At 38.7% G+C, this 24587-nt stretch overlaps 1 protein-coding gene and 1 pseudogene across 1 annotated transcript; both read right to left on the bottom strand.

Annotated features, from left to right (window-relative positions):
- Positions 1 to 9136: 9136 nt before the first annotated feature.
- Positions 9137 to 9580, bottom strand: LOC101543166 (keratin-associated protein 15-1). The gene has a single exon (XM_004618991.2). It carries the CDS (start codon positions 9578 to 9580, stop codon positions 9137 to 9139), a length of 444 nt encoding a protein of 147 aa, XP_004619048.2.
- Positions 9581 to 21425: 11845 nt separating this feature from the next.
- On the bottom strand, positions 21426 to 22000 carry LOC129401726 (keratin-associated protein 13-1-like; annotated as a pseudogene).
- Positions 22001 to 24587: the final 2587 nt, after the last annotated feature.

Raw genomic sequence — 24587 nt, 5'->3', positions numbered from 1 at the left:
TCTTGAGGGACCTTCTAGAGCCATAGATCAATCCCAGACCTCCTGCATGCAAAGCATCCACTCAGAAGATTGATCTGTCACTCTGGCCAAAGACTATTACTTTTATTTATTTATTCATCATTATTATATTATTTTGCTTTCTGGGTTACACACGACTCTGCAGAGAGGTTACTCCTGGCTCTGCACTCAGGAATTACTCCTGGCAGTTTCAGGGGACCATATGAGAGTGCAGGAACCGAACCTGGGACAGCCACATACAAGGCAAATGCCCTACCCGCTGCGCTATAGCTCCAGCTCCAAGACTATTACTTTTAAAGATAATATAAATCTACTATTTTTATCCAAGACTATTATTTTTAAAGATAACATGATTCTACTTTTGACTTCTACCCCAGGAACAAAGCACACTCATTCAAAAAAGATATGTTCATACCTATGTTGACTAAGCACTAAGTATAATAGGATATAGAAACTACCTGAATGTCCAATGTCAGATAAATAGATAAAAAGGTGGCATATTTACTTGATGAAATCCAATGCAGCTGTTAAAAAGATAAAATCACAGAGTTTACTGCAATTTTGGATTAATGGAGGGTATCATGCTGAGAAAATAAGCCTATAGAAGGAGGATGATCTCACTCATTTGTGTAGCAGCGGGATACATAAAAAAGGGTATAGATAATACCAGTTGGTAATAAACTCTGGGTACTGGAATATAAACTGAGAACAAAGCATCTTGGGGTAGTGGTGGATAGAGTGGAGGTGATGTGGGGCCATGAGTGTGGTAGCAAGGAAACTGTGTGTAGCATGATCAAAAATGTCAATATCATTCTAAACACTACCTAAGCTACAGTAAGTCAATTAAAAGAGTTCTAATGCCCTTTCTTGGCCAGAAAGATGAAAAATGATATAGCATGAGTAAACATGAGTTTCACGTATTATTTCAGAGATGCATCTTGCAAGTTCTTCATAGCACTATTCACAATATATGACAATATGGCAATATACAACCTTTGAGTGGATAACTGGGGAAAGGAGGATGAGGCATATATATATATAATATACACGTATATTATATATAATCATTGTATCACTGTCATTCCATTGTTCATTGATTTGCTCAACCAGGCTCCAGTATCATTTCCATTTGTCCCTGTCACATGCTAGTATAGCCCGATGGTGTATTGGTGGCTCTTTCAGGGTCAGGGGAATGAGGACTGTCATTTATATTATATAATCAATATTTCTGTTCTTTTAAGAGAAAATGTAATTCTGCCATTTGCAGCAAGGTGCCAAACCTAGAAAGTATTATATTCTGTAAAAGGTCAGATAAAAAGATAAACAATGAATGATTTCATCAATATGTTGATGTTTCAAGGGAAAGTGCATGCCCAGTGGTGCTCAGGGCTTACACCTGTTTCTGTTCCGGTAATACTCCTGAAAGTTCTCAAGGGTGAGGGGAAGAGTGTAAAAAACTAAGGCACGCCGAGGGGCGCGTGCACTATTGGGCTCTCCAGGCAGCTGTGTCTCACGGCCTGCGTTCAATGCTCTGGAACGACTGTGTATGGGCTGGATTGGGATGGCCGTTGGCCAAGGGCAGGTGAAGGAAGAACGAGGACCAAGCTGGTTGCTGATTAGTTACCATTTATTCAATCTTCCATCTTTTTCCTCTCCCGCACTCCCAGCTCCATCCTCTCTCTGGATCTACTGCAGCCTCTCTGCCTTCTCTAGTCTCTTGTCCTACTTGTCTCTCCCACCTTGCCCTCTAGGCTACACCCAGCCAGGTAGGAAAATCAACATAAAAAAGCCCTTCCTAAGGGCCCAGCATTCCAAAGCCCTTCCTGACTCTTAAGGTGTTTTTCTCCTTTTCCTTAGTCCAAACACTCATTACCATCTTAATACTAGTTATTTTTGGATGGACATAGCAAGAGATACATTGAGGTTTGCAAGGCAGCTCTCCTGGGAACATCTTGCCAGACTCAGACTACAGCACTCAGACCAGGTTAATCAATCCTCACCCTAGCAGGGTCCAAATCTAGTTATCACTGTTTGGATCATGACAACATTTGTCCATGATCAAGCTCTTAACTTATAGTTAAGCATTTGGCACTTTGGCCAGGCCCATCTCGATGCCAGGGTAGCACACAACTCACCGCTTGCCCTGGGTCCTTCTCGTCCCTTGTCAAGACCCTGCTTTTGGGGGTGCTAGGAAGTAAGGGCAGCTGAGGCTTAGGTTGAGAGAACAGATGCCCAGGAGTAAAATATCATGTAGAGTCAAATGACTCCCAGGTTACAAAAGCATAGCATTTGCTAAGTCTTCCTGTGTCCATACAAAAAGGACATGGCTCTGAATAAACTATGTAAAGGACTCAAGGAGAAGAGAAAAACAATATTTACAAGCCAACAGAACACTAAGAAAGAAGCTACAAATAAGCAAAGGGGAATGGGAGCACTGTAGTGGGAGTAACCCAATAAACCTAAACTACCTGAGGCTATGTAATCCTACAGAAGAGGGTCATAGAAGGTGCCAGGGATTTGAACCCAGGGTAGTGGCATATAAGGCAAGTGGCAAATGCCTCACCTCCTATACTATATCTCAGAGCCTGCTATGTGTGAACTGCAGATTTTTAAAATTAATTGATTCAAACAAAGCAAAATAAACTCAAAAATCTCAGAAGATTGAGAGCAAATATCTCTTACAGGAAGAGCGACAGGATGGAGGGAGGAGGTGATTAAATGGAATGAAATGGGTCAATTGTATGAGGTAGGATGGAAAGTAGATATTGTGTACAAAGAAAAAAATGCAAATGGATTATGAATTAAAAGTTTCAAATAAAGGTTGGGGAGATAGTACAGTAGTTAGGGCATGTGGCTTGTATTCCCAACTTATGATGGATTTGCAGAAATCCATGCTCCCCAAACAGACGGTATAGTTCTGGAGGCATCAGTGAGTAAAGATGAGGCCACACAAAGGCTTAGGATGATAAGGGCTAATAGTACCTTATTCTTGGTCCCTTGCTCTGAACTGCTGCCTTGGTTAGCCAAGTGTCACTGAAAATGGATGTGTGGACCCCTTAAGGACTGCTGGTGTGTCCCATTTAAAAAGAAAACAATTTTCAAATAAAAATTTTTTATTAAAAATTATGGAGTGATAGCACAGCAGGTAGGGCATTTGCCTTGCATGTGGCCAACCCAGGTTCGATTCACCCATCTCTCTCGGAGAACCGGGCAAGCTACGAAGAGTATCCACCCGCACAGCAGAGCCTGGCAAGCTCCCTGTGGCATATTTGATATGCCAAAAACAGTAACAAGTCTCACAATGGAGACGTTACTGGTGCCTACTGGAGCAAATCGATGAACAAGAGGACGACAGTGCTACAGTGCATTAAAACACATACCCCAGACAATTACATTATATTTAGCTTATAGAATAAAATGATCAAAGTACATTCATAAGTTTCCATTGATTTCAGTTCCTTATACAACATTTCCAAAACTTGTTAGCAAAATCTCTATGCCCAAATCACCTTTTTAGTTCAAGCTTCAGCGATTTCCCACATGCCAAGGGCAAAGGAGAATGAATTTGCATCTTTCCTCAAACATGTGCTTCACACATTTCACCTCTTCTGTTTCTTTACCTGTGACCTTACCCTGCAGCCCGAATGCATTATCCTCTAGATCTTAATATGAGCTTTACTTGCAAAAAATTTATTCCAAGTTTCGTTTATTCTCTAGTAGTAAACTCAGTAATGAGTTCAACTAAAGTTAGTTATTATACAATGCTGCTGATAGCTATGTATTAATTTTATTATATTTCACTTAAATTGCATCCTTCAGGACCTAACATAAGTCCTGGAACATAGCCAGGTAAGTACAGATTTGTTGACATAAGCTTGCTTTCTCAGTAGCATAGAAATATTTGGCAAATACAGCTGAAGGGGGTCAGAGTAAAATTCTGATACACTGAACTTAAAGTTGAGATACTTAGAGGGCAGAATCCATAATAACAGCTTTGAAGTACAAGTATGAAGAAATGTAGTTTACGTTCATTCCACTCCGTCAGTGGATACTGAAAGTTTTGAATTCTCTTTTGGTGGAGTGTACAGAATGAGACAAATTGAAGAAAGCTTTTAGAATACCCAGGAGACACAGAAGCAGTGTCAATAGACCAGTACTTTTTTTAAACTCAAGTTGTTCTGAATTATTTGAAATCTAGTAGAACATTAGAAAGTCTTACTACTATTTTTTAGCTTAGGTGATCAAAGATTGAATGTGATCTTAACAGATAAACTGATAAGCAGATAATTCTGAACTTAAGAAGCTTACCACAAAATTAATAGTTTTTCTCTGTTCTTATGAGAAAGTCACTATAATCATAAATAAACATAGTCACAGCTACTTTATACATATGCAAAGCAGAGTAACATTTACAAAGTAAGGAAGTTGACATTATTTTAGATTTATGAAGCTTAAATATGAATGTTGGGAAGCCAAAATTCATAGCCATTCATGTGTAAAGAAATATACTGTCACATTTTTACTGTCCTCTTGCCAACGCAAATAACAGGTAGAGTTCACCACTACCCCCCTTTTTAAAAAAAATTTTTGGGTCACACTCAGTGTTGCACAGGGATTACTCTTGGCTCATGCACTCAGGAATGACTCATGACTCCTGGCAGTGCTAAGGGGACCATATGGGATGCTGGGAATCGAACCCAGGTCGGCTGCATGCAAGGCAAACGTCCTACCCACTGTGCTGTTACTCCAGCCCCTCACTATCCCTTAAGAATGGTGCCAAGAAGCTCATTCCCAAGATCTCTATCTATATGAAGAAGTGGGAAATATGCCTGCAGAGAACATTTGGCAATATCTGGAGATATACATATTATTGCTACAACTAGAGTTGGAGATTGTGGTGCTAATTTCATCTCGTAAGAAGAGATTGCATTGTTTAAAACATAGTACAATGAACAAAATAACACTATATTAACAAAGAAGCATCTATCTTAAATGTTAATAGTACCAAGAGTTACAGAATTTGTGAAAAATGCTTGGTTTAAGTGCATAAAACAAGTAGTTAAAGTAAAGGGGTAGGTACAGCAAAAATTCCAGGGGGCAAGGCACAATGAAAGTAAATGATGGTTGGAGGACTCGCTTGGGATGGGAGTAGACTATGGACCAAACATCAAGGCTGCTTAGTACCTGTATTGCAAACCATAATACCCAAAAGGAGAGAGAGTTAGAGGTAATGTACCTGCCACAGAGTCAGGAGGTGGGAAGGGGTAGGGGTTGCGGGAGGGATACTGGGATCATTGGTGGTGGAGAATGGGCACTGGTGGAGGGAGGGTACTCCATCATTGTATGACTGAAATATAACCACGAAAGTTCGTAAGTCTATAACTGTATCTCATGGGTGATTCATTCAAATAAATAAATAAAACTAAAATAAAGAAAGTGAAAAAATGTCATGGTCACTTAAAACCCAAGATGAACAAATAGATTAAATGATTTTGGAAATAAATTCTCTAGACAAAGTTTTCTGTCCTAGATAACTGGGTAAATGTTCTCTGTCTCTTCTCTCTCTCTCTCTCTCTCTCTCTTCACATCATATATCACCATGAAAAATATACCCAACACAGATTTAAGTTTTGAGAACCTTATATTCATCAAAGAGAAGCTTTGAGATTTATAAAGGGGGAGTTTTACTTTGATATTTATCATTCTAGTAGTATAAGATACACATTACTCAACTCCCAGAACACATACACACATAAAAATATAGTGTTTTTCCCTTCTTGGGGAGGTTCTGTAGGTCATGAAGCACAAGTATAGACATTGTGGTAACTTAGTAGAGCCAGGGATACAAGTCTCAAAGTATATGATAAGAACTTCTATTAGACTAATAACTCGGCAAATGTATGTTTAGTGAGTGCCAATTTCAACCATTTTTAAGCCAATTAAATGAAGAAACATTTACAAGCAGATATAAACATCTCAAGTCTTGAGATTTGACATACATTTCAAGTTTATATAAATTTTTGGAAAATAATATAGAAATGTATGAAACAAAGAAAATAAAAGAAAGTTTGCACAATGAAAACCCTCGACAGTTTTGCTAGGAATATTTGTAAAATGTCATGTCATGGTACCTCCAAGGGAACCAGAAAGACAGATGTGTTTCTATCTGTGCAGAATTTGGGGAAAACAGCAAAGTATGTTCCCTTATTTTCTCTAAAATGCTATGATTAGAATTGGCAAGTGTGTGGGCTTTCTTTGAGTCAAGAGCTACATCTCCAGGGCAACTAATTTTTTTTTAAGTGAAGCAAGTAGTTTTATTAAAAAGATATGTAGAGAGATGTGAGGAGAGAGACAGAGACAGGGACAGGGTGACAGAAAGACAGAGAGAGGTTTGTTCAAGAGAGACAAGGCTTTGGGGCTGGAGCCATAGCACAGCGGGTAGGGCATTTGCCTTGCACGTGGGCTACCCGGGTTCGATTCCCAGCATCCCATATGGTCCCCCGAGCACCGCCAGGGGTAATTCCTGAGTGCAGAGTCAGGAGTAACCCCTGTGCATTGCCGGGTGTGACCCCCTAAAAAATTAAAAAATTAAAAGAAAGAGAGAGAGAGAGAGAGAGAGAGAGAGAGAGAGAGAGAGAGAGAGAAAGAGAAGGGCTTCTCCAGGGTAGATGAAAGGGGAAATGGCTTTTGGGAGAATGTTATATACAAATTCTTAAATTGTCTTGGCCTGGAGGACACTGTCCTATTCTTATCATAACCTTTAGAGTCTCTGCTAGTGGCTTTCCAGAGGGGTTGAGTCCCCTGGGTGGAGCCTACGTTTAGGAATTTGGCTCCTTCTCCAGCTCAGTTTCTCTGACTACAAAGCACTCAGGATGCTATTCATGTCTTTGGCCTATAAGACAGTCAAAGGGATGTGTTATTCATGTCTTTGAGATACTTCAAGGCTGCGACGTTTCTTCTTAAATTTTATTATTTTCTAAAGACCCATTACTGGTCTGGTTGCCCTTCCCATTTATCTGCCTGCAACATTTCTCCCCAAAAGTTCTCACTCCCTTAAATATCTAAGTGATACGCAGGTGAAGGTCTATTTTCTATAAGAAAATACGGGATTTGCTTTCTGCTTAAATTGGAGTAGATTCACTGATACATAGTGAAAATATTTCTTTTTTTTTCTTTTTTTCTTTTTGTGGATTTTTGAGTTATACCTGGGGATTGGTCCATGGCTTATTCCTAGCTCTATATTCAGGAATCTCTCCTGGCAGGGTTCAGAGATCTATATGTGGTGCAGGGAACTGAACCTGGGTTGTCTGTGCATAAGGTAAGCGCCCTGTCAGCCCTTTTGCATATTGAGTTGAAAAATCAAATCTAACCATTAAGGGATTCTCAGTTCCTTCTCACATTCAGTGGCATCATTAGCTTTAAACTCAGTGAGACTTAGACTGGGTCTGATGACTTATTGTCCAAGGGAACAGAATAAAGTTTACTGAGCTCCATCACTGGAAACTGTTTCTATTAAAATTTGAAAACATATATATCACTTTTAGTTTTGAGGAAAATCAGAAGAAATATTAGGACGTGGAAACTGAAAATCTGAAAATGCAGCTTTTGTAACGCTCACCACAGGAAATACTAGGTGCTTTCCTTTGAAGCTCCCACTTTTCTCCAAGAGCAGATTCTAGCCTTTTCTTTATTTTTCTTTTCTTTTCTTTTCTCTTTTCTTTTCTTTTCTTTTCTTTTCTTTTCTTTTCTTTTCTTTTCTTTTCTTTTCTTTCTTTTCCTTTCCTTTCTTTTCTTCTTCTTCTTTTTTTTTTTTGCTTTTTGGGTCACGCCTGGCAATGCACAGGGGTTACTCCTGACTCTGCACTCAGGAATTACTTCTGGCGATGCTCAGGGGACCATATGGGATGCTGGGAATCGAACCCAGGTAGGCCGCGTGCAAGGCAAATGCCCTACCGCTGTGCTATCACTCCAGCCCCTGCTAGCCTTTTCTTGATAGTGTTCTGAGCTTGACCTGACAGTACGGCAGGTCCATTTTTGTGAAAACTGGGGCTTCTGGGTGTATTACCAAACTTTCTTGGAACTATTAGGAAAAAAATTCATTTAACCCCAATTTTACCCCCCCTCCCCTCCCTTTCTCCTTCATTGAATTCATGCTGGATTGTGATGTGGGTTCTTCCACGCTTCTTCAGCCAGCTTTTCATTTTCCCTGACAGGTGTTTCCCTAACAGCCCTTTTTCATGTCAAATCCTATTTGACAACTCTCTCAGAGGACAACAACTAACACATTAGATCAGCAAGATTGATTTTTTTTTAATGGGAAGATACAACTTTTTTCCCTATTTTTAATAATGAGTTTTATGTGACATCATCATACTTTCAAAAAAAGTCTGTTCTTTGTATTCCTTTTGAAACTCAAGTTTTTTTTTTAATCTCATTATTGCTTTTGCTACAGATTGTGAATTAGTATTGTTGTGTGTGAATCCCGAGCAGGCAGAGAATTAAATATTTTGCTCATCATAATGCCAGGAGTATAATCATAGCACCATTTTTAAGTTTCCAAGGCATGCCTAATAAAAATAAAAATTTTCTGAAGCAAATGAATCCCTGAGGAGGATATAAATCTTAAGGTCTGATCTAGGGCACACATTTCAATTATCCTCTAACAGTATTTTTTATGTAGCAAAATTGTAATAAATCATATGGAAATTTTTTTTCATTTTCAGCTAATTAAGATGGTTTAAAGTATAGCTGCAGTTACGGAAGTTTCTAAAGGAATAAAATTTTTTTGAAAAAACGCAAATAGAATGCCATCATTTTTGCAAGAGAAATTTATTTTAAATGCCATAGCTATTTGAAACACATTAGAGACTCCTAAGCGAATAATAGGAGAAGACTTAGAGCAAATAATTACAGAAATGATTCTGAACATTGGCATAAGATTGAAATGAGAAACAGAGCGCATGTCGTCAGATTTAGAAAAGTTTACTTAGTCCTCAGTAAATCTTCCACTTCCAGGAGGACCGTGCGGATTGCACAGATGCTCGGCAATCACAGAACCAGGACAGGTTGAATAGGAAAGCTTTCTAATAAGCAGGTATCGCCAGGACATGCGGGATCTTCAGTAGGTGGATCCAAAACAGGGAGTTCCAAAGGATGGTTGGTAGCAAGTTGGCTGGCCACTCCTGGAAGAAAAGAACGTTGGGCTTGGGCGGCAGAAGCTGGACCCAAATCCTGGAGATTGGAAGCCAGAGTTTCCATAGCCGCAGGATCCATAGCCAGCATTCCCCCATGCAACAGGTCCAGCGCAATTTGATTGACAGGGACTGTAGAGGATGGAATTCTTCCGGCGGAAGCAGGATGCTGGGAAGCTTCTGGTGCCAGAGTAGGACGGCTGGAAGTTGGCTGCCTCAAAGAAGCTCTCCTGACAGCCTCCGTAGGGAGAAGGGCCCATCTGGTAGGCTACATTGCTGGGATACAAAGACTCATAGCTGGAAGCTGGGTTCCCGAAGCAAGCTCCCGGAGAGCAGGAGGAGAAGTTTCCAGAACTGTAGTTGTAAGACATGTTGTCAGGAGTTGCCTGTTCGGGTGATCTGCAGAGCATTGGTGAGTGAACGTTCCCTTCTGTTGCAGACACTTATATACCCTGAGGATGGGTACAGGAGCACGTGCCCATTTTAATAAGAATGCTTAATTAGACTATGGTCAAAATGAAATGCATTAACCTTCAAAGTGCTTTTCAAAGCAGACGTTTAAATAAAAGAATTCATTGGTTTCACAAAGCAATTGTTCACAAAGTAAAGGTGTCATTTCTCATTCATCTAGCTTGGGTAAATGAACATAATTATAACATAATTGTATCCATATAAGATTGACGTTTCATCCGATCTTTTAAGATATTGTATTGAACAGGCAGCCGTGCAAACCTCATTGCTTTTTCAAACTCTAAACAGGACTTTGTAGTGTGGAGGGAACATTTATTTCCTCCCCAGTCTACAAATCCAAAGGATCATGGAAAATAAAAATTCTCAATGTTTTTTTCCATCTTGTGGGTCTTATAGAAAAAGAAAATTCCAACATACAATTTTTCATTCGTAATACAATACATGAGTATCTGACAGTGATAGATTTTAATTTTCTTATGGCACAAACATCCACGCCATTTTGTGTGCATAATTGGTTTATACATCTGAATGAAGGGTAGAATATTTGCAGAAGTACCTTGAAGATGACATTTTAAAAACACTTAAGTTGAGGTTGAAAAGATAATATAGTGGGTAAATTGCCCCCCCTTTTTTTTGTATATTGACTGACCCTAACCGAATCCCTGGAATTGCATAGCACAACACCCCTTCACACACACACAAAAATCCAAGCATACAACATTTCACTGGTAGTATGGTACATGAGTGTCTAACACTGATAGATTTTAGTTTTATTATGGAAGAAACATCCAAGCCATGCTTGAGCATAGAGCCCGGTCTAAGTCCCGAACATAGCTATACGTGGCCCACAAACAAATAAACAACAAACACTTAAGTTGCTCTGAATTTTGACTTGCTTCCTACTTAATCAAAATTTTTTTTGCCACATCTGGCTGTGTTCGGGGCTTACTGTGAACTCTGTGTCCTCAGGGATCACTCCTGGCATTGCTTCAGGGGACAATATGGGGTGCCCAGGATCAAAGCAAGGTTGCATGCATGTAAGACAAGTGCCCTGCCTGCTGTATTATCTACAAGTGCCCTGCCTGCTGTATTATCTCTCTGGCCCCTTTGTCAGTACAGTTTTTTAAAGCTATCCATCCCCATCAAATATAACTAAATTTCTTTTAGCATTAATATCACTGAGAACAAACTAAAATCTCTGCATGAAGCATACTATTCCTCTCAAAAGGAATAGTCTTCTGTATGTTTATAGAAGGTATAACAATGAAAACAACTTAGAAAAGTATCTACTCAACATGGACTTTTAAAAAAGGATACAATATTTGAAGAATTCATGGTTAAAGATGACATTTACAAATAAAATTATGGTGGATAAAGGCAGCAAATGGATAAATGCGAAACAGATAAAACAATCTCTGATGTGGTTCATGCATCAAGTGGCATGTCAATTCTTCTGTGAGGACTATCAGTGTAAGGATTTTTCTAGAGTCTTCCATAAAGTTCATCATAATTAACTATACATTGGGTCTTACCGGAAGACATGTCTTGAATTGTCCTGTGGGAATGGGCAAATCTCGATATTATTTTCCAAAACAATTGTATTATCCAGTGAAAATGAGCTGAAACTCATTCATTCATTCACTGAGATTAGTAGGCAGAACTTGAGAACATTCAGCTAGAACTCAAAGCTACTTTTGAAGGTAATGAGATTCCTATCTCGAGGGCATTGGAAATATCTAATCAGGCCTTTTTCTATAATGGGATTCCATGCAGGTAGAAGACTGAAGATTCTGTTAAGCTTCTTTTCAAATTGTTGAGCTCATGGTGAGAACATTTTTTTAGTAGAAAAATTGGTCTTAAATCATGTTTTATTTATAAGATAGCATACTTTGTCCCTGGTTTCTAAACAAACAATCCTTATTTATTAGGCTTCTTAATTATGAATAGTGAAAGCATTCTAATAGATTCCAAGCCTTCCTACTTTATTTGTCAATAAAATATTGAACATAAAAACATCTACATAAATATTTAATGCACCTAAATTGAATTTGCCTTCCAGCTTCAATGTCATCACTCTTCTATAAGCTATTTTCTGTTGAAGGATATTCTATGAGATATTAATTAATCTTAAACATCATTTTTTCTCAACAAAACTGAAACTTTGCCCCCAATCCACTTGTTCAGGTGTGGAAAAGGGAAACGTTTTTGTATAAAATTAGCAATCAAACAATATAGAAACTATGAGAAGATCAAGCTTCTGGATCTCTCCTCTTCCTTGAAGCATCAATCTTCATTACCTTGTTGCAGCAAGGTGTAGTATAAGTCATAGAACAAGAAAAAAATAGCTAGCCATTCTTTTAGAAATTTTGCAATACTTGTCAAAACACCCGAAAGCAATTTCTGTCAAACTGATGCATATTGCTTTTGGTAGACAAGAAAGAATCTAAAGATGGCTCCTTCTGCTTCATATTGCACCTCAATTATGTTATAAACTTTCTTCCAAACAAGAAAACTTTCCAGATTCTATGGAAACCTTTCAGTGGTAAACTATCTCTCATTGTATTTCTATGTCTATCTGATTAGAGATAGAAATGCAATGAACATTCTTGCCACATGATATTTTTCTGTTCTATTTTTAATGATTTTTCAGAAGCTTAGATAAATAACCTGTACCACACCGAGAGCACAAAATTTTATAATGTCAACTCACATAAGAGTAAACACACAGAGGGAAAGAAATAAGAGCGATGGTCTCACTTTTGTTTCGAAAAAAAAAAACAAAGTGGGCCTTTGAAAGTGCTATACCTCTCCTTGTAAAGACTTGTTTTAAAATAAACACCTAAAGTCTGATGTGAAAAATTATCTTTTAAGGTAAAGTTCTCAATAATGGGGATCATAGTGTGAACAAAAGTGCACTTTGCTTCTCAATAAGTTGACTCTAATCATCTGCGTGCACTTTTATCAGACATTTGGTGGAAAGGGGAGTCTCAGTTAATATTTCAATTCTGCTAGCCAAAATGAGATCTGCTTTCAAACATGCCGGTACATCTAGCATATAACCCTTGGTGCTTTCTGAGGATGCTCTTTGTTAAGTAAACTTCTCATTTCCAGGCGACAATCAATGCACGATTTTGTTTAAAAGAACTGAGGACAAGTAGTTAGTTAGCAACTTTTCTATCCAGATGGCAAGGCGTTTGAGACAGATTGTTAAAGGGTATCAATTATTTTTAATTAAGCTGGCTTCCCTCAGCACAGAAACTGTCTACCTCCAAAGCACTTCCGTGAGTGATCTGCTGAGTGACCTCTGGTCAAGGAAGATGACGAATCGCTTTGAACACTCAACACTTTTATCTGAATTCCAAGGCACGAACATGACTGCACTTTCCAGTTATAAAGCGATGAAAACTGCATAGGTTTGACTAGGATAATCTTTTCATTTCAGTTAAAAGCAGGTACCGTGGTTTCTTGGTGCCCTGGAGCTGACATACCCAGAAGGGTATATAAACAGTCCAAAAAGTGATGTTCAAACTAAGAATCTTAACTTTGTTTTCCCGGTCAATATGCCCTATAATTCCTGCTTGGAAACAACTTCTCTGGCTGTGTCGAGCGGAGGGGGGGGGGGCGGGAGCCGGTTACCTGATTTTACCCAGGACTCCCCCTTCCTACCCCTGCAACTTGTCCTGTACATAATCCTCCACTCTTCTTCGAGCTGGGGTCCCTTTTCTGCAGGGACTGCCAGTAGACCAGCTATGAACCCACAAACTGCCAGAAGCCCTGTGGCTTGCCCATTTCCTGTCAGTCATCCTGTTACCAGCCAATTGCCTCCGTCTTCTGCACATCCTGTCAGTCAACTTTTGCTGGGTGGCTGCGTTGTGGCTACAACGTTCAGGCTTCTACATGTGGCTCCAGACCACATCTGGATGTGGCTTTGTAGCCCGTGTTTGCCCATCAGCAGTTTGTTAGACCCAGTTTCTTTTACATCCTGAGGTGGTGGAACCTGATTTGGCCAAACTGCCTCTCCTCCTGACGCTGTCAGTCTGTCTTCTGTCTAACCACACAGCCTGTGGGGCTGGCCTCTCCAAAGCAAATGCTTGAACAAAATACTCACCGTTTCTAGAAATTTCACACAATGCTGGGTATGCTAAGACTGGTTCTATTTATCTCTCCTCCTAACATGAGTTTCTAAATTTGACTTCTACTGCTAACGACTGTGGATTAGGAAGAATTTGAGCTTCAGATATTGGGAAATTATTAAAGAAGATAATATAAAGCTGCTTATTTGTAGTTGTGCAGAAACGCCAGCTTGAACCACATTTCTTTCTGAATACAACTCATGCCTTTCCCCTAAATCATTTGTTTCACATAAAATTATGCAATGAAAAATTGTTGTGAACTTAAAAATTGTCTATGATGTGCACACATTTGCCTTAATGCTATTTGCATACTCTGTCTTCAAAACTATTTCTGAACATCTGGCTGATGTTTATCTCTCTTTTATTTATGATTTAGATAAGCTACTTTTAAAAAGTAAAATGGCCCACAGTGTTTTTGAGTTTGGAAGACATCATTCTATCTCTTTGTTTATTATATCCTTTAATTTCTCAATAGCATAAATTCTAGAAATATTTTCAAGATGATAAACTTACAAACTTGAAACCTGGATTTTTGATCTGTAGGAACTTAGAAACTAAATATAGATATTCAATATATAATACATAATATATAATGTATTGCATATATAATATGTATGATATAATATATTACAATATATTATAGATCTATGCATATAATTAAAAAACGAAGAGGATATTAAATTGGTAATCTTACAGAATTTTAGAAGAAACACCATAAAACATATTATAAAATATTTGTGAAATCAGAGTGAGGATTTAAGTAAGAAGCATTATTAAATTGGATTTAGAAAAGGTTGTAATTTGACTTTATTGCTATATAAGAAATCAGTATATTACTCACTGCAACATTTTTATTTTTGCATATACAATGCTAAAATTTTCACATAATCAATTTTGTAATTCTGATGAATTACAATTTCGATCCTGTTTTTTTCAGTATAATTGTTTGGATGATGTGTGAAGAATAGAGTCAAACAAAAACATGATATTCAAAATCTAAATATTCTCTAGGATTCAGCTACATATCCCAGCAGTTGATTATACTTGAGTCAGCAGTTATGTTTTACTGAAATGTTTTGTCCATTAAGTCAAGGACAAAATTACTAAAGGTATAGATGACCTAGAATCTTTCCCACAGGGAAGCCATATGTCTTGGTCTATATGTCTCAGCATCCAGTCCTACTTGGAACATTTTTTTAAAATTTACTTATTTTTTTTATTAGTGAGTCACCGTAAGGGTACAGTTACAGATTTACACATTTTCTTGCTTGTTTTTCCTTCATACAATGTTTGAGAGCCCATCTCTCCACCAGTGTCCATTCTCCACCACCAATGAACCCAGTATCTCTCCCACCCCCCAATCCCATCCCCCTCACCCCACCCCACCTCTGTGGCAGGGCATTCTAATTTGTTCTCTCTCTCTCTCTCTCTCTCTCTCTCTCTCTCTTTTTGGGTGTTGTGGTTTACAATAGGGGTATTGAGTGGCCATCATGTTCAGTCTCTAGCCTACATTCAGCACGTATCTCTCTTCCCGAGTGGGATCTCCAATCACATTTTACTTGGTGTTCCCTTCTCTATCTGGGATGCCTATCCCCAGCATGTGAAGCCAGCTTCCAAGCCATGGAGCCAACCTCCTGGTATTATATACTACTATTCTTGGGTATTAGTCTCCTACTCTGTTATTTTATATTCCACAGATGAGTGCAATCTTTCTATGTCCCTCTCTCTCTGGCTCATTTCACTTAGCATGATACCTTCCATTTTGATCCACTTATATGCAAAGTTCATGACTTCATCTTTTCTAACAGCTGCATAGTATTCCATTGTATAGACATACTAGAGTTTCTTTAATCAGTCACCTGTTCTCGGGCACTCGGGTGTTTTCCAGATTCTGGCTATTATAAACAGTGCTGCAATGAACATATAAGTGCAGATGTCATTTTGACCATACTTTTTTGTTTCCCCAGGATATATTCCCAGAAGTGATATTGCTGGATCAAATAGAAGCTCAATTTCTAATTTTTTGAGAAGCGTCCATATTGTTTTCCAAAGGGGTTGGACCAGTCGGCATTCCCACCAGCAGTGTAGAAGGGTCCCTATCTCCCCACATCCTCTCCAACAACGGTTGCTTTTGTTCTTTTGAATGCGTGCCATTCTCTGTAGTGTGAGGTAGTATCTCATAGTTGTTTTGATCTGCATCTCTCTGATGATTAGTGACGCAGAACATTTTTTCATGTCCCTTTTAGTCATTCGTATCTCTTCCTTGGAAAAGTTTCTTTTCGTTTCTTCGGCCCGTTTTCTGATGGGGTTGGATGTTCTCTTCTTGTAGAGTTCAACCAGTGCTTTATATCAACCCTTGATATCAACCCTTATTCGGAGAGGTATTGGGCTAATATCCTTTCCCATTCTGTAGATTGCCTTTGTATTCTGGTCACTGCCTACTTGGAAATTTTTTTCAGATATTTTATTCTTTATTTATAATCCATGTTAATTGAATTAATATATGGGATAAATTATTTGTGAAACTTTACATTGATTTATCCAGGTTTCATCCAACTTGAGTAAAGATTCATAATAAGGAGCAGAGTTCTTATTTTAACAGAGGCTAAATTAGAAGAAAAACAAGTCACAACCTATCTTAGCTTTGTTTATTATTTATGAGTAAAAACAAAGTTATCCTTTTAATTTTAAAGACAGTATGTAGATTCCTCCGTCCCTCTCAGAGAGCACGGCAAGCTACCAAGAGTATCTCTCCTGGCAAGTTACCCTTGTCGTATTCGATATGCCAGAAACAGTAACAAGTCTCACAATGGAGACATTACTGGTGCCAGATCAAGCAAATCAATGAACAACGGGATGACAGTGATACTGTGGTATAGAGAGATTATTCTAAGAGATATTACATTCAGTCACTAACACACGCTCACAGCTCATATACCAATGTCCTAACCTCATAGGTTCTTTAGATTCTTTAACTATACAGCCTGCAAGTTCCACTCAGCAACCACTAGGTGGTGGTAGTGAGAAATGTGAGCATCAATGGTTATACACTACCTGAAATACAGACTTGAAATCGGGACTGTCACAATAGAATTTAGAGACTGTGCGTTTTTCCCACTGTTGTGTTGAAACTACAAATGTGCATGTAGCTTATGCACATGAATATACTACATATATTCATAGATATGTATATATACATATATATATATACACACAGTGTTGTGTTTTTTGGAAACATTTTAAATTTTTTTCAAAAACTGTTTACTAATAGGAAAAATGAGCTTAAACTATAAGTTCTTAGTAATGTCACTGTCACTGTCATCCCCTTGCTCATTGATTGGCTCGAGCGGGCACCAGAAATGTCTCCATTGTGAGACTTGTTGATACTGGTTTTGGCATATCAAACATGCCACGGGTAGCTTGCCAGGCTCTGGCGTGTGGGCTGGATTCTCTAGGTAGCTTGGCAGGCCCTCCATCAGAAACTAAATAAACTTGTTTTTTCGCATATTTCATACATATAATACAAAAGTTCATGCTTATCTTTTCTCAGAATAGCACACCTTTGGTGCCTGGTATCCTGATGGGCGAGACAATTCCCTTTCCCTTTCCTTAGTAATGAAAAGAGTGAATAATGAATTTCTATTACAAAAGCAAGTTCATGGTGAATATATAATTTGCATAGGTTTGAGGTCATTTGCAACCCATTGTGGTAGAAAACAAGAATATTATTCCCCACAGGAAAAGCAAAACACAATTTTATTGGATAAATTTAACATTTTTTCTTATTAAATTTTACAACTTCTTTATATGAATTGGGTAAGAGTGGTGGGCAAATATTTCCCACCCTCACCCTTGCCCCCAGTCTCTGGTGTGTCTTTTTATTCTGGTCATAATTTCTTTTGTGATGCAGACGCTTCTTAATTTGATATTGTTCCGTTTGTTTATCTTTCTTAGGTTTGCTTAGCCAGTGGCACTGGATCACTGAAGATGCTGTCAAATTCAGTGTCATGAAGGATCCTGTCTGTTTTTCTCAATATAACTTATAAATTCAGAAGATCTAAAACTTGAATTTATTTTGGATTGGCTTATATTTGTAGTGTAAGATAGAAGTCTAAATAATTTTTTTCACACACAAGATGACCAGTTTTCCCAACACCATGTGTTGAAGATACATTTCTTTCTCTATTTTATGCTGTTAAGATACAAAAATACTCCTGTCATGAGTATTTTTTATATGAACTGCTTTGAATCTTTATATTGCTCTGGGTATTTTGCCATTCTGACACTATTAATCCTGCGAGTTTATGTTCAGAGGATGTTTCCATTTCTTACAAAATTAATCCTAGAAATAATGAAAGTGTATAGTAATGTGGCAAGTTTTTAAATCAATATGCAGAAATCTGTAGCATTCCTATATGCAAAAAAAATGAAATAGAAGAGTGTGAAGTAAGAGTAACCATCCCATTCACAATGCAACTCAAAAAGAATCAAATACTAGGGAACAAGCTTCAGAATTTGGTGAAAGACTTCCCTAGAGAAACCTATAATTTACTGTTAAAAATTTTTGAAAATACTGAGATTGTTTTCTTTTATCCCAAAGAGGAATCAAAAGAGCTATGCTAGGAGTATCATGTCTCACTCAAGTGAGAGAAGGAATCCGGAGTTCTGACCTCCGTTGACGATAAAGAATCAAGGACGCTGTCTCGTTTGCCAAGGCATCAAAAATCAGATGGGCCAGTCATGTAACGCTGGACTAGAGCTGTTACTGACTGGATTCCACGGGACATCAGAAGACCTTGCAGCTGTCCACCAACTAGATGGTCAGATTTCTTCATCAAATTCCTGAATGAACAATTTGAGGCTCTTCCTGTTCCTGGAGTGAGCAGATATCATTGGGCTGCACTAGCTCTCGACAGGGACAAATGTCGACGTTACTGGTGCCCGCTTGAGCAAATCAAAGATCAAGGGAACGAGAAGTGATACAAGTGATACAATCCTGCTCAGTGTTAGTTATTAAGAGAGCATTGTGATGTGAAAATTATAATTACAATTGACTTATTTAAGATTTGTCATTGCACCCTGAATTTTCAGCAGTAACTTCTGAAAGCTACGTAAATATTTCCCAGTCTGTTATTAGGTAGTATCATTAATGCAAATATTTTCTAAAGAAACCAACTCATCATTAGCATTCTTCTGCTAAATTCTCACCTTCTTTTTATGCTTTATTATGAATACCACTTTTGAGACTAATGAAGCCATTTTCATTAGGAGTTGAAACCAATTCATGTGAAGCAATTTCTGTAGAGGGAGACTCAAGGATCTTTGGTTTAACAAGAAGCCTCGACTAAATAATTCAGAAACAGTAAAAGATTGATTCAAGGGATCAGATTCCTTGGAATTATTTATCTAAAAACTTTGGCAGGTGTCTAATTTGTTTTAGAGTTTGAAAAGTTTCTGATTTCTTTTCAGCTTTCCTTTCTTCTTATCTGGAAAGGTCGTGAGATTTAGCTCTTGCACCTCTCACAGAGACAGTTGGAGTGTTAAATGAACGTGGGGTGTTTGATAGACCTTTTCCTCCCTTGATCCAGGCACAGCTTGGTGAAAAGTTTCATGCAGACTTCCATCACTTTTGTACCCATAACGTTTGGCACATATGCACGTCTCCCTTATGACCTACCTGGGTTTCTCAAAAGTTAGAACTAGGAAAACAAAAAAGAACCACTGTGACTCCTTGCAAATTCTGAAGATCTGGAAAGCTGAAAAAACATCAGGGACAGCATTGAACTGTCGGAGGTCTTCTCCACGCCTCTGCTCGTCCGTCCAGCAAAGGGCCACCACTCAGGGTCCTGAGGACAGGGCTGAGCTTTCCTCCAGCAAAGAGGAGGGGTCCAAGGGAATAGAGTAAACCTTGCCACCACCTCCTCCAAGGAAAGAGAAAAATGCACATGAGCACTGTGGGGGTCCTGTCAAGCAGATCCACTTTATGGAGAGACATCAAGCCTTTAGATAGGTTGAGGGGGGTAGTGGGAAAGTGCAGCTGATCACGTACACAGGGGGATCAGAACAGACATGTTTCCTACAGATAGGGTCACTCCTTCACCGCACATTTGCCAGAGACATCCTGTCCCCCAGTAACATTGAACTGTGCCATGCATGGCAACAGGCTTCCCTACAAAGCAGAACAAAGGTGTTACTCTCCCAACAATCTGCCCGCTGAGCCCAGGGATTAGTGTTACACGTCAAAGCAGACCAAAAGGGGCTTCTCTCCCAACATCGAACCAGGGGCAGACAGAAGCTAGTAGATTCATACTTCTCCCAGTTGACAGAGCTCTGGGTGGAGAGTTTCAAGAGACAATCATTTGTTCTTAATAAGGACTAAAGAATTGATGTGGTCCGAATGTCAGAACATCGGGTGGGATGCTTGCCTTGCACACAGTAGACCCATGTTTGGCATCACCGATGACCCTCCAAGCTCTGCCACACCAAGGGGGATCCCTGAGTGAAGAGTCAGGAGTAAGCTCTGAGCACTTCTGGGTGTAGCTAAAAAATAAAACAAAAAACCAACACAAACTGAATCCCCATTGTCCACTATCTAATCAACTCAAAACTTGTCCCTTTGTCTCTAGGGTCTTGTGGCAACTAACCGAGCTAGTTCTTAACTTCAACTCTGCTTTGAAGAATGGGGAATGCAGCCTGAAACTCAAGAGGATAAATACGATGAATGTTTGTTCAACACTGTTCAGATATTTTTGCTCTTATTTTGACCCAAATGGGGACTGGGAGAGAAATTTGCAGTTATCCCACGTTTCCTTAATCCAGTAACTATTCTCTCACAATCATTGTGATTCTCCTTCCATATGTTTGCATGAGTCTCAGAATACCTCATGTGGATAGGCAGATTTTGCAGCACTTAGAAAAACCAATAACAGGTGAATCTTCTTTGAAGTTCATCATTCCTTTTAGTTGAAAATCCAAACTCAGTCACTATTATGTTTTTGTGTTTATAGCTTATCTCACTTTACACATTGCACTGTACTTTTCTGATGTGATTCTACTTTATATATCTTTTTACAATTGTTATTTAAGCTTCAGAAATGTACCCCCCACGTTTCTCAAACAAATCTTAGTGGAGTTGAAACATGCAAAATAAGTACCTCCAAGAAATGACTACTTCCTCTCGGTGAACAATAGAAACCTCAATAGAAATTTTCTCAAACATATCAAATTATAAATATAAACATAATATAACATAATATATTCCCAAATCTATTTTCTGAGTCATACTGATATATATTTAAACCTTCCGAATTGTTAAAAGAAAAAATTGTAGTGAAATATAAATAGAAATTATAAGAAGATAAATGTACCGATGTGCCACACAACATAGTTTATTTGCTTAAAATTTTAACGTTCAATCCAATAGCTTAAAAATCCATCAGTGGTATAGATATGAGATTTAATTTTAGATTACTCGTGAATTTTATAATCTTCTAAATAGTGACGAGGCAGGAAATGTTTGATTTAAGAATAAAGGGACCATGGTAACTGATGCGAATGAAAATGGTGGTTATGGGAACAAATTTTGATCTTATTACTCAAAGAATCTGGGATCTTAATAGGGTGACTGATAGAAGCCAGATCCAAAGATGGGCTTGGAGCACGATGATTGACAGCTCCTGGTGGTGAAGTGGGCGGGACGACAGACCCGGGAACCAGCATTCAGGGAAGGGAAGCTGCAACCTCCATAGGCCAGAGATCTGAAGCTCTGAGATCCACAGTTCTGTGAGTTGCAGCTTCTGCATCCAAAGCCTGGGAAGCAGCAGCTGCCACACCCAGAGACCCGAGACTCAGTGTAAATTGACCTAGAGGGACTGCAGAGCGTGGAGGCTCTTAGGTGGCTGCAAGTTGATTGGGAGGGGCTACCAAACATGAAGGGTCTCAGGTTGTACCATGATGTCTGACAGGACATGGGCACCACACAAGATGTCTGGCACCTGGTGGGCTCATAGCAGGTCTGTAGGCACTGTGGAGAGAGGAATACAGTCGGCAGGGGTTGAGAGAGATGAGGCCAGCGCTGTAGATGATACTGCCGGGGTAATAATTGCTGTAGGGCCAATCTGGGTGGTGGTGTAGGTAGCCCCCAAGGCAACTGGAAGAGAAGTTTCCAGAGCAGCCATTGTTGGACATATTAACAGGAGATTGGAGTTCAACAATAAGAAGATTTTGAGTTTAAATACACTCTCAAATGACAGTGACATTTATATACTCTCAGCAGTGGGCGTGGCACACACCATCACTCCTACATTTAGATTTCCTCTTTGGATATGTGTAACCCACTAATCTCTGTAATTATACTTGCAAACTATTTTAGAATAGTTTAGCACCTATTGTATTTATGGGCGCTATAATTTTATTGTTATAGCCAAAGCCAGTGGATTACTCCTATGCCAGATACACTATGACTATTTCCCATAAATGCATAACCTCTCATCACCAGGGAAGCTCTTCCCTCTAACTTAAACTATCCATGTCTGTTTCCTGTCCTTCTACATATAGTTTTTCCTATAGACTAGATCAATTTTCTCCTTGTTCACTGGATCAGAGGCCCAAATTTGACCTAGGTGGTAACCATCTGGGGAAATGATCTACTGATTTACAATTTATTCCCATTCTCCAAAATTACGTGATGGCAACAACTCAACACTAATAGAAAACTAGGACAACAAGACAACAGTAAATCAATGTGCATCTGTAATCTAATCAAGAAGGACCAAAGTGTGTAAAACACTGTGAAAGAGAGAGGTAGAGGGAGAGAAAGAGACACAGACAGAGAAATAGAGAGTCAAAGAGAGATGGAGAGTTGGAGAGAAATAGACAGAGAGCTTGAAACTGAGTGAGAACTTTCCATGTATTTAGAGATGTTGAAAAGGATCACTTTGAATACTGAGAAAAATTTGGTTGTTTCCAGAAAAAAAGGGAAAGGGAGGTGGGTAGAATAGGTAGAGGAAGCCAATTTGGCTTTAGAATATTGGTGGTAATCCAGACGTGGAATATACACTAACTGAGGTATGAAGCTATAATCCTGAAAGTTATATATCATTGTGAAGTGACTACAAACAAACAACACAGTATTAAATATAAGATGAGAAAAAGAATGCAACATGAACACCGTTAGGGAAGATAGTCTATCTTTAGACCATCAAATGTGAAACTCCTGTCTGAGAAGAGAAAACACATTTGAAGAAGGAACCCACTCCAAAACTTCTGAAGGTGAATCCTGCTCCAAAACTTTAGTTTTTTATTGCAAGCTCAAATGATCTTCTCAATATATTCACAATTAACACTTAAAAATTAATATATTTTTGAATTATGGATTATTTGCTTTTTACCATTTAACCTTATGAACATCTAGCACTTTTTTGTGGCTATTCTTTTCATGCCACACGTAGCAGTGCTCAGGGCATCCTCCTGGCTCTTTCCTGAGGGATCATTCCAGAAAATGCTCAGGGCTCAATATGTGATTCTGGGGATAGAACAGGGATCAACCCTGTGCATGACATGTACCTTTAATTTACCTCTCTCAACCATATCTAACATCTTTAATTCTGAGACTGTCTCTAGTTTTTCAGTACACAAAACATAGATGATTCTGGTACCCATAGAAAGAGATCCAGGTGATACCCTACATAGTTTTGTCTAAATGTGAAGTTTCACCTCAGATTCCTTTCCCTCTCCATAAGTCTCTCTCTCTCTCTCTCTCTCTCTCTCTCTCTCTCTCTCTCTCTTTCTCTTTCTCTCTCTCCACTTTTGTCTCTGTCTTTGTTCTAGCCTTTATATCTCCTGCTCCGACCTCTGTCCCCTTATCTTTCTTTTATGTATTCTATGTTTCAATTTGATTTTCTTTTATCCGCCTTCCCTTTAGTTGAATTTTTGTCTCTGCTTAATTATAGATTAAAAGCTGAGAAATCCACAAACTTTTCCTATTTTTAGAGTTTAAGCAGTTTCTTTCTATACATTCGCATAATATTTGCTATGAGATAAAACATAGCTATTTTTGTGTTAAGAGCAGGAAACTCACTCGAAGGATTAGAGCATATGCTTTGTATGGGCAAGTATCAAGTTCCTTCCTCAGCACCAAATGAGCACTGGTACCCAGCACTGCCAGGTTCATCTCTAGCTACCCTTGGAAACCATTTTGGTGGCCCTGATGTTCCCAGCACCACTGGAACTGAGCCTAAGGTTTGCACTGCACTATGATAGACTTAAAAATTATGTTAAATGCATTGTTTTTTTTCCAATAAAATCCATAGACATTGCAAAGTAACATCAAGTAGACTAATGAGAAAGAAATGATCTGAGGAAAGGGAAAGTATGCACCCAATCCAAAAGGCTATTTAGTGAATCATTTGCTTTTTGTTCTTCAAAACAAGAATTAGATTTCTCTGTTCTTTGAGAATCAGCAGGTGGGTTAAGTCTCTTATGGATCCCATTTTCCCCTGTTTCCAATGGCAAGATTTCAAAAGCAATACCAGTATTGGTCAATGAATACAAAATTTCAGCTAGACAGCATGACATTATGGCAATCTAGAGCATTTAGCTGTAGTTAGCCCTGTGATTTGCATACCTGAAATTTTCTGACAAAATCTAATTTATTATCACCACAAAATATTATAACCTTGTGAAATGATGGATTTGCCAATTGGTTCGATCTCAACCTACACCTATTTATTGTTTCCCAAAATGAGTGGGAGGGGCTGTGGGTGGGGGGAACTTA

This window comes from Sorex araneus, chromosome 2 (assembly GCF_027595985.1).
Source record: "Sorex araneus isolate mSorAra2 chromosome 2, mSorAra2.pri, whole genome shotgun sequence".
NCBI lineage: Eukaryota > Metazoa > Chordata > Mammalia > Eulipotyphla > Soricidae > Sorex > Sorex araneus.
Note: the sequence above shows the minus strand (reverse complement) of the source record. Positions and strands in the feature narration are given on the sequence as shown.